General features: G+C 36.1%; 1 protein-coding gene across 1 annotated transcript in view; it reads right to left on the bottom strand.

Annotated features, from left to right (window-relative positions):
• Nucleotides 1–12,053, bottom strand: part of piezo1 (piezo-type mechanosensitive ion channel component 1) — a 71,398-nt gene that overhangs the window by 47,139 nt on the left and 12,206 nt on the right. Inside the window, exon 2 of the mRNA XM_043245617.1 lies at nt 2,867–2,962. Within this exon, the coding sequence (XP_043101552.1) occupies nt 2,867–2,962 (96 nt within the window). The remainder of the gene's footprint in view (nt 1–2,866; nt 2,963–12,053) is intronic.

The raw sequence follows: 12,053 nt of genomic DNA on the forward strand, positions 1-12,053 counted from the left end.
AGTCACATCGTCCCAGAGCTTGAGTGCGCTAATATTCAAAGAGTGGAAAGCGAAAGGAATTCCACACCTCTCAAGGAGGTAAAGTAAGGTGAAGCAATAGGCACATTACCTGCTTCTCTGTAAAAACAATAAAGCTAATCTTCAGACATAAGGAATGTAACAGATGGCCTATGAAAAAAAGAAAAGAAAGGTGAGCTAAGCGTGTGTGTGTGTGTGTGTGTGTGTGTGTGTGTTTGAGAGAGAGAGATGTTTAATCTGCTGAAGCAATAGCACAGGTTTGGAATAACGTGGAAGTAAGTGATTAATGACAATATTTGGAGTAAACCTTTAACAACACTCAGAATAAAATTCAATGCCAATTTAATACCACAGTTAATGGTAAAACGACTAACAAAAACACACAAAAAAAATGTCTGCTGGAAAAGTAGTCTAGTCTACTGACTAAAAACGCAACCGTTTTGAATTTCAATACAGTAAATCAAAAACAAGCTTCTCCAGTGAAACTCTGGAGTCTTTGGGATTCCTGTAAATGTATTTATGCTGCTTTTGTGCAGTAACAGTCATGGGAGTGAGATTCTCATGCCTATACAACAGAGAACCACATATTAAGTGTCATGACAACAGAAAAATGTGCCCGCCCAATGAGATCATCAGGCCATATTATTTACACAGGACATAAGCCGCATCACGACACCACTAATATCATATACACACACAGAAAAGACAAACACAAATCTTTCGAGCAACATTAGGATGCAAACAGCCTAATCCTTCATTTTAAGGCATTAAATTAAAAGCTGTCTGCCCAATTAATAAATGTATACAAATGTCAACGTTTAATATGACTCTGAAACCAGAACTTCTATGGCAAGAGCGATTTTACTTTTTTTTTTTTTTTTTTTTTTTTTTAAGTATTGTGGGTTCTGGCTTTTTCTTTTAATTCTGCCCTCACAATAATGTTGTCAAAAAAAAATTGAGTAAAACCAGCGTAATTTGCGCCAACCCATCAAAATAAAAGTTTGGTTTAGACACTGTACTTCATATAATATTAGTAATACAAATATATTAGTACTAGACTAATCCATTAGTACAATGTATGTGATACTACTTCTACTACTGTTTATAAAATGAATAAAACTTTGTTTAAAAAAAAAAAAAAAAATTACACAATATTTCTTCCATGTTTTAATTTTAATAGTAAATCCTCTTTAGTTACCAAAAAAAAAAAAAGTTCAGTAATTAAAATAAATTAAATTGGGGTGAAACGTGTTCACTTTTTTTCTTACTTCAATTACTTGTGGAAAAACCTTTAAATAAGTATAAATAATTACATAGATTGTTGTACATTGTAATAATAAACTAATACATGTATTATTTTTTTTCATTTACTTTTTTTTGCTTTGATATACATAAATAGGTACAGAGAACTGTGGATTTTTACTGGTCTCAGCACCTAATACAGACATTTTGGTACGATGACAACACTAACTCACAATGTGCAAAAAAGGCTAACAGACTAAAGACCTGCACAGCTCCTTTTTGCTAAACCAGCACCCATAATACCAACCTACACGCCTGGCTATGCTCTGTTCACTGCTCAATGCTAAAAAGTGTTGTATAGACAAACCTCTTTAAACTTCAGACTACAGAGTCTGGACAGGCCAGTTTGAAAGTTAATAAGAAAAGACTTATTGGTGCGTATGGTGATATAGACTTATATCTTCTCTTCCCGAGGCACGTGACTACCATGACCTAGAATGTTAATGGACAGACCACTAGCACACCTAGCTAGTGCAAGAAGACGCACAAAGCTAGATTTGTGACAGTGGTGACGAGGAACAATTATTCACTGCCAACATACTGTAAAACAGGAAGTGGCTATGATGATCACCTGCTATGAGCTCGAGAGCTCTGGACTAAACCCCTGAGATAAATGGGCTGCCTTCCTGTCCCCGATGCGCCTGCCAAAGCCACACAGCTGGATCAAATCCCTGAACCCTACACACGTTACATAGCAAGGTGCTCGAATGGGAAAACAAACCAAAACATGCAAACCACTTTTGAGAGACAAACGACCTTTTGTTTATCCTATTATCATTTAGGCCTTGCAGATCTCTGTGGTCCTGTGATGTGTAATACTACAGGAATGAATGGGTCGTGGTTTATAATGGATTCCTCTATTATCAAGGTCAGTCAAGCTGTGGCTTGGCAAAACAACTGCTAGTCTCGAGCTCCAGACCCTATTAGACAGGGAGGGACAGTTTTTGAACGATATATTGTTTATTGTATCATCACAGAAAATAGGAATAGAATAAAAATAAGTAAATAAAAAATCTATACTAGAAATATCTTTCTGTAGGCTTATTTATCTTATCTAAATCTTATCTTAAATATAATATGAAATGCAATTATTATTAGTATTATTATTATTGTTGTTGTCATTTTTTTAAATTTATTTTTACATCTTAGTTTCATTTATCAGAAGTAGAACATCCGGTACTTCTCCCCTCAGCAGTAAATTATAACTATGGTCACTCATTTATAATTCAGCAACATTGATTAGATCAAAGCAAACTGGAGAGAAAATTGTGTCGACCAAGATGTTTCTCAATAGCAACAGGCCCTCGTGAGGCATTTTCTATTGTTTCAGATCCCGACACTCTCTCAAACTATGCTCTGATACCAAAGTCAGGACAAAGATCTAAAAGAGAAGATACATTTCTCAAATACTTCAGGGATGAAATGATCTCAGCTGTTCTGTACTTTTTGATCTGAGACAAAGAAATGTTGGTTTAGCAATAGTTTTTTCGCAATCTTTGTCTGGTTAGACGCGTTATGAAATTAGTAATCAATGTGAGAAACTTACCTCGTAGTGTGTGTTTGTTGGGCCACTGAAACCATGGTAACAGCAGCAGGTATAGAAGGTAGACTAAAGAGAGAGCGTTGTAGCGAAATATGCAGGCTGTGGAGAATAAAGAAACAGACAATCAGTTTGATATCAGACAGTCAAAATTTCATGGCAAATAGCACAAGTTACATTTATGCGTATAAGGCACGATACATGTCACAATGCCAGGAATATATATTTATATTTGCGATGAATGCCAAACTATTATTTATTATGTAATTTAAAGGTTTTGTACTTCAGTTGTGTTTGAAAGGTGACAGAGAGGTATCCTTTACTTCAGCTGTATCCGTACCAGCAGAACCAGCTTTAAATACTTACTGTCTTAATAATAAAGCATAACTGTATGAATGTCTGATATTATACATTTTGCTTTTATAAAACAAACAAAACAGATAAGATGTTGCTCCTTTCCTTTCTGTGAACAAATTAAACACATCAAAAAATGAGTTGAAACTCATATAGATATAAATACTATAGGTCACTGTTCACTATGCTTAAACTAAAACGCTAAAAGCAAAATGCCTCCAGATGAGTTTGCATTTCTGATCTAGAATTTGCATGCATATCAGTGGAAGTCATTAAAATAAAAAGTTAAGTGTGACACCTCTAGGCACCTCTGTTTAGTATGGATGTCAGTGGGGCTGAAGTTGATCTTCTAAAGGGATAGTTAACCCAAAAATGAAAATTCTCTCATCGTTTACTCAACCTAGGAACCTTGTTTCAAGACATGCATGTTTCTTTGTTCTGTTGAACACGAATAAAAGGTTTTTGAAGAATGCTGGAAATGAAACCAGTAACCACTGACTTCCATAGTATTTTCCCATGCTATGGAAGTGAAAGGCTACCATGTATTGAAGTAAATGAGGACAATGAACTCTCCCTAAGATCTTGGTCCACCTGATTTGTGCTTGTGGACTACCTTGGCCATGGTCTAACCAGCAACAAACCAGCTTGACCAGCTGGCCTGACATGTTTTTCCAGCTCTCTAATAGCTTTCCTACAGATTCCAATGGTTGTGGACAGCAAACCTCTAAGAAAACCAGTTGTCCAAGACAAAATACAACAAAGACGAGGTCACCAGGTCACCTGACAGATTAACATCTCATATTTCCTGTTGGTTTTGGCAGAGCAGTCCAGTTCCAGATTTGAACATTCTTTGAAGGTGACTATTGCCAAAATCATTAGAAAAGGTGCTATTTTTGAATGGTGTGGAAATGCACCTTCGGCACATTCTTTGATAATGCTGATGATGCACTTTTGAACCTTTGTGACTGCTGCAGTATAATCAAGCTGCTCTAATCAAGCTGAGAGGTCCAAGCGCAAAGCACTTTGGGACAGGTTTCCAAGCCTTTGAGGGTTCGCCAATGCGTACAGGAGTTCCCTGCCTCCTGCTGTGACCAGAGAAGAATACCTTTCCCTGACTCGCATTTTCCAAGCCATCCCAACAACACCTCAGATTCTCCAAAACACATTTACTGTTCCTCAGTCTCTGATTCACTCACATAACTGAAGGCTTTGTTTGAAAGGCTGTCCCTGGCTGCTAGCCATAAAGTTTCACAGGCCTGAAGGCTATACGGCGCTGCAACTACCATTACGACCCGGGAACAAAGACATACAGTGTTCAGTACTCAGGGGCAGCTCATGCTGCCTTATGACCTCACCAGAAAAACAGTCTATTAATGCAGGGAAGCTAAGATGGAAATCCTAGGTGAACATGCAACGATAGCCCTCGGAGATATCAGAGTGTTCATAAATGGGACAGATTTTGGGTAGGATCTAGTTTTGATAAAAGTTCAGAGAACTGAGAAGATGCAGAGAGGTGGTTCTGTGATCAAAGCATGATGGAGTCACCTGAAGCTCTTCTGTGTTTTCACTGAACCAGCAGCAACTGTGATCTAATAGAAACACAGCAGGGGCTGGTAAAACACTAATAATAAGTAAGCACTGGCAGCTTCTAGCTTATTTTTCCAACTTCTCTGGTTTCACTAACCACACATTACAGCAGAAGTGTTTTCGATAGAAAGATACGACTTCCGATTAGGAATCATTTATTACTTCAAATGTTTAAACCTCTGAAATTAAATTAATGTAATGATACAGTAATGTGTTTGGGTGACTTTCAGTTTCTTTTTTTAGGTCAAGCATTTTTTTAATCATTTTGAATAATCGGTGTTCATATGGTGTCATTTTTAAAATGAGATTCCAGATGTTATATACTATTTTAATGTCTTAAAACGTTTTGACACAGTTTCCACCCATCAAGACTTACATTTGCTGTATCTACACAAAAGAAATACAACTTTTAACTTATTTCATGTTTATGACATGCTAGTGCTATCAAACGATTAATTGCGATTAATCACATCCAAAATAAAAGCATTAAAGGTAAAGCATTTTCCTTAAATATGTATATGCATTTGTGTGTATTTATATTTACACAGTACACACACATTTATGATGTAAATAAAATCTTTTATTTTGGATGTGATTAATCACAATTAATCATACTAATTACTACTAATTAATGCTACAAGTTACACTGAGATGTCACAGTACAGGAATTTCTAAATGAACGCAGTAGTAGTTCCACATGAACATTTTCATTTATACATTTGTTGCACTACTACTGGTACTGTTTATTATACATTTCTGTATTCCAAAACTGTATAATTTTGAAACCCCATCCAAAATGTTTTACTGATTTTCTTTTGCATATTAGATGCAATCTCTCTCTTTCTCTCTCTCTCTGTTTGTATTTGGCTGCCACCATGTTTGCCCGTTCACAGACTTTAAAAGTTTTTTCATTGCTTACTCTAATCTAAATGATACACATTCATCCAGCTGTCACAGTAAAGGAAACGCTTTCATTTTCCACATATTTAAATAAATTAACGATGACAAGTGCAGATTAGCAGAGTTTCAAAAACAGAAATAAACTAAACACAAACGCTAATTTTATTTTACAGCGTGAGAGTTGTATCAACATGAGATTATTATTAAAATTTGTAAAAATCAAGATTTACTAAATGTGAATTGACAACTCATTAATTTGTCCCATCAACATTTTTCTTACATACAGTTCTTAAAACATCTAAAATCTGTTCATTTAAAACAAAACCATTGAGCATTGTCTTGGATAATGTGGGCCCATGGAGTCAAACTATAGATAAAGAAGCTGTAACAGAAAACTCTGTTAGGTTTCCTGAGTTATGAAAGAGAGAGCGATGTCTGAGCAATAAAATTTTCCTCTAAGAAGGTGTATACTCCTAAGAGAGTGCCGGGCTGTACTGGGACTCATGTGTTTACAGTTACACCTCTGAGCTTCTCTGCTGTCCTGCACTCAACTGCTTCATGACATTGGATGGCTGCAGGAAATTATGGTAATTTGGGACCTGGAAAAACCAACAGCCACGCCACAGGACTGGGATCACGACATACCTGCTTTACAAAACACGCATACCACGGTTAAAAAAAGCCTCTAGACATTAGGGTAGACATGCTGCTTTAGTGAGGTCCAGTGCACTCGACAACCATCTAACCCATAAACCTCCAGTTCATTATGAAGCGGCTCATTTTGCTTGTAATGGAGCTTTTTTACTTAGTTCTGCACACATCTGAAGTTCAGCCATCATCCTGAGAAAACATTTTTAAGCTGTACTTTTACAAGTTACACATACTTTGCCCTCCCAGTTTGAACAGCTTTCTTTAAGGTGGTGCCTATATGTTGTCAGCATGTTAATAAATTATTATTGACTGTTAAAGCATGTTACTTTTTATTTAAAGCATGCAAATAAAAAGAAAAATGTTTGTATTTTGAAACTTTCTGCAGCTGCCTAATCAATTAGATTTATGAAACTTACAAAAAATGTATAATATGTTAAAAAATGTTGTTTCAATTATTTATTTCAGAAATGTGTGTTGTTTTATGATTCAAATAAAATATATATATATATATATATATATATATATATATATATATATATATATATATATATATATATATATATATATATATATATACACACACACACACACACACATATATACACACACACATTTTTGGTTTTCATGATGAATGCATAAACTTCACAATGTAATAAAAAATATGATTAAATCTGATCAAACTTTACAAATCTTTATAAAAGTGCAGCAAAACCCAGCTTTACCATTTAAATTAAATAAAATTGGATAAAAATAAATATGTCTGAAATTCCTTTTAAGACTAATGCTTGCTTTATTTGAAACTAATTATTTTTGGAGAATTCTATTCTGTGAACAACACTAATATTGTTGCAACACTAATGTTGTAATTACACCGACAGGTTTTGGTGGGGTGTAAATATTTTGAAATGCTTGCGAAATGAACTCTCTGGAAATGACATTTGTGGATTGTCCCGATATAGCGAGGCAACAGACGTCATTTTGAAAAAGCATTCTTATTGTGATTTAATATTCACAAACTCTAGTCCACATCAGATTTGATTAGGTACACGGGCACTTTTGACTTACTCATCCAAAATCCTCAAATTTTTATAACAGGACACCAAGAAATCTTTAGGTTTACGTTTTTCCATGTAAAATTACTTCTAATTATTAATTGTCCAACTTAAAGCTGTGAAGGCACTTTGATTTTGCTCTATCCAGACATTCTTCAAAAAATAAAAGACAAGCAACAATGTGTGCATTTCCTCCCTCACACAAGGACATTCAGTCCTCCATACCAATGACCTGATAAAACATGTGAGACCATGTTATCCACTCATGGCTGAACACATGGCCAGAGCTGAAGACACATTAGGTCTCCTGACCCCCTGGGTCATATCTCAGTCTGCACTGCTGACAGTATACAGGGACATGAGCTACTTATCTCTTTCACAGACAATCTTCAGTGCAGTCACCCCGAGGAGTTAAGACTAAGAGTTTTACTGCCATGCCTATGAGAAACACCCCCTCTGCATGACAAATAAGCAACGGTGCTGAACGGTCTCACTGGATCCGCTCACACACTTGGCTGTCATGCCAAATATAGTTTCCAACGGCACCATTCTTCCCACATTATGATAAGTCCACATTACAATATGATACGTTTACAAAACTGCAGTGGAATCCAACTAACTGTTAAGATTAGCATAGTGACCTTGTCAAATATAAACCTGTTTGTAACACTGGGATTATTCTGAAAGACGTGCAGACCTGTAGGTGCTACACATAGCAATATATTGGGGGTTTCCTCCTCATTCTTCACAAGGCAAGCCACGTTTTTGATCGTCTAATACTCTAGTTATGTTCAAGATAAAACATTAAAGTCATGTGATGCCTATGTGAGCTTGTTTACACGTCAATTAAGATTTTTTTTGCTCATACGTAACAGGTCGGATGTGTTCTATGACTTTGTAAACAGGAAAAATAACGCATTCGGATATTTCGAGATTGGTTTCAGGACAGTCTAGTGTGTGGTGCAAGAATTCCCTTTGTGCGTGATGTATCAGAAGGTATAGCAACTGTAAACATATGAATCTGACATGGGTCACAATTGAAAGAATGTTTAAACACTATGACAAATCAGAAATGGCAATCAAATCATGCAGTGTAAACAAAGCCTAAGACTTCACAATGTTGCAACAGTTTCACTTTTTCTTTGGTGAAATCTTTGGTGGCAGGTGTCAGATTTTGCCTTGTGTCCTTTTAGTCCTTTTTTCCTTCCATCACACTACATTAGAGTTTGCATTACCTTCAAGAAGAGGTCATGTTTACACACGAAGGGTTCATTAAAGAGTATTTTCTAGTCTGGGTAAATAATATCAGATAGGCTAATGCACGCAGCATATAAAGAAAGGTCAAAATCTCTCTCTGTCTCTCTCACTGGACTCTTTGTAATCCTTTTTTGTCCCTGAACAACACAAAACTGTCTGAGCAGATCAGCCTTACACTACCAGCCAATTTCATATAAACACAGCACACATGCTTCCTGCCCTTATGACAACCACATGAGAGGCTGTTACAAATGATGGGGGCCTTTTAGCCCACAGAATGGGGAAAAAAAGGAACTCGGAAAAATAGAGGACGCAACGCCAACTGTAAGATGCTCTGAATACAAGAAGTTTGAAAACATGTGGATATGGGAGGTTCTTCATAGTAACTAGAGCTGCCACAGCTGGATGTACCACTGACCTCACTCTACCGGTATGTTTGTGTGTGTGTGTGTGTGTGTGTGTGTGTGTGTGTGTGTGTGTGTGTGTGTGTGAGTGTGAGAGAGAAAGGAAAGAAAAGGGAAAAAGAAAGAAAGAAAACAGTGTATCTAATCCATTTCAATAAACATCTTGTTAATTATATTAAAAAATATAATTCTGGAGAAGAGAATTTCGATAAATATATGCAACATATTCAATATTCAACAACTGATTCCGGTAAATTTTCCAAAGCTTATAATTCACCAATTATTTCATTTAAAAGTGCATATAAAATGTTTAAGTAAAATACATTGCATAGAAGTTCTTAAAAAAAAAAAAAAAAAAAGAATATAGAACAATATAGAAATTCCAGCCATCATCAGCAATATATGCTGTAATTGCCATGTCAGACTCATATACTTGCTGGCTGACTGCCTGCCACCTCTGTTCGCCTGAGCAGGGACCAGATTCACCACATTCCTCCCAAAATTTCCCTCTTAACATTCACCTCATGCACCACGGTAAGTATGTTTGCATGTGTTAAACCTGAGTGAATCTGATTTGATTCTCATTTAAGATTCTGAAAGTCTGTTTGAACCATACACATTCACAACAATCCAGTTCACAGATTCATTTACATGTGCATTACTTTACATTACAGTGTGCACTATGCAAACATTTTACCAGAGCTACCAAGATTTTAATTGCCTTGTTTACATACCTAAGAAGAAAGGTAGTCAGAAAAGAACATTTTACAAATATATTTAGGTTAGTACATATTCAATCTCATTCACTGACCGCTTTCTAAACATAGCCATTGCAGATCTGATTATTTCAGGTCAACGCCAACCCTTCCAATCGGATCAAAATGACATTTGGATCGATCTCAGTTAGACTGACATGAAGGCTTTTCAGTTGATTCATGTGAGTGCTAATGAATTAATGGGGTGCAAGAAAATGTAATGACTATAAGAATCAAGAAGTACATTCAGTATATTTACCACCTTCCACTGGAGGTCACACTGAGGGGTAAAGGGTCTTAAAAGGAATAGATTCCTAAAATACAAGCATTTCTGCCATTATTTACACACCACCATGTTGTTCCATACCTTTATGTCTTGCTATCTTTCTTCTGTTGAATGCAGAGGTTCAACAGAAGAAAGATAGAACGTCATATACAAAGTCTACACCCAGTTGGTATGAATGAAGACTTTGTTTAAATAAATATTTCCGTTCGTGACATTTCTTTGGCAGTTCAATTCACGACCCACAACACACCATATGAGAAATGCTGGTCTACAGCATCTACAGCAAAACATCTCCATCACGGGTGTTTTTCTGTGTAATCTTTTAAGTCGCCAAGCAGGAATTATATCGGAATCGGAACCTCCCTACTATATACACCTTCTGCTGAACACAGAAATAGTAGTTCAAAGATCCACTGCCTGATATAGTTGGATGCAGCAGTCAGTTAGGAACACATACTAAAAATCAACACTACACTGACCTGGCGACCTCTCGTAATTTAATGGCTGTCAGTGTGAATACCCCTTAAGACCCAGGAAATTTATTAGCCATTTAAATAACCAACCCTGGTATCTGTTAGCAGAGCTCTAATCTCAGCTTCAAATGACATGCCCATGGGCTACCACAAATCATCAGTAGCATACGGCACATGGCTTTACACAACTGCTGGGTGTGAGGAGGTACAGCTTTATATCAGTCTGCCAGGATGCAAAGTTATGTTTACAAGTTCTCAAACTGCTACAATAAGCACTCTTTAGGAAGAACCAGCCACTGGATTTGCTATTATTTGCAGCGTTCGTGGAACTGAGCATCTGAAAGTTCTATACACGCAAGTAAGATGAACCTTTCCTGCCCAAGTGGGCCAAAACAAGCTGCAATGACAGGAATTAAAAGTAACTAGAAATTTCTATTTGAAAGCTGAAGATTGTTAACGGCCACAGTTGAAAAAAAAAAATTCAACACCTTTTTGAGAAAGTGCAGCAAGGATTAGTTAAAAGGAATTATGTTAAATGTGCCTACTCCATCCATGGAGCCTCCGAAACACTGGAAATGAATAATTAAAGCTCGCTCAGCATGCGTGTGTGAAGGAGAATTGAAGTGTGATCTGCTTCCAGCAGTGCAGTTCCCAGAGAATAACTCTCCATATCTGGCATTATTACCGAGAGTTGTACGCTTTCTCTCTCTGATTCAGAAACACTCTCTCGGAGCACCATCATGCATTTGGTAAAAACATTAGAGGAAAAGATTACTCATATGAAAGACAAAACTCACTGGCTCACCAGAGAACAATCCCCATTTCCTATCTATTCATCTATTCGAAGAAAACAGTCTTTCTGTTAGATCGGAGTGAGCTGATTTAAAATAGGGTATTATGACTTCTGCGACGTGGAAGGAATCGCAAAATCCGGTCATAAACATTTAATTTCGGAATAATGCGGAATGTCACAGAATTGGGAGAATTTTGGAGGAATAAGTCAACAGTTGGGCTTATTCGCAGAAATGATTTAATTACGTGTACTTTAAGCCTGCTGTTTGAATATGAAGTCTTATTTCAAAATCGCAACCTAATCTTTATACACAGAAAGTCAAAATCTTCACTAAACTCAAAAAAGGAAAAGAATTACTTAAATTTGACAAATATATTGTTAGTAGAATATACTTCTCAAAGTACGAATGTATTACTTTTACATTTTCATAGTCCCATATGCATTAATTGAAACAGCATTTTTTTAAAATTTAAACTTCCTTTAAATCAACTCCATAATAACTAACATTTACATACAATGTCTAGGGTTAATATATAAAATACCAGAACTTTACTGTAAAAGTTTCAATACATTGGTTACATAAATTTTATTTCAACAGAAAAATGAAAACCATCTAGTAATAACACAAAATATCATAGCAACCAAATAGCAAAGTCTTACAACATCCTGGCAACTGCATAA

The sequence above is a fragment of the Puntigrus tetrazona genome, chromosome 7 (assembly GCF_018831695.1).
Source record: "Puntigrus tetrazona isolate hp1 chromosome 7, ASM1883169v1, whole genome shotgun sequence".
Taxonomy (NCBI): Eukaryota; Metazoa; Chordata; class Actinopteri; order Cypriniformes; family Cyprinidae; genus Puntigrus; species Puntigrus tetrazona.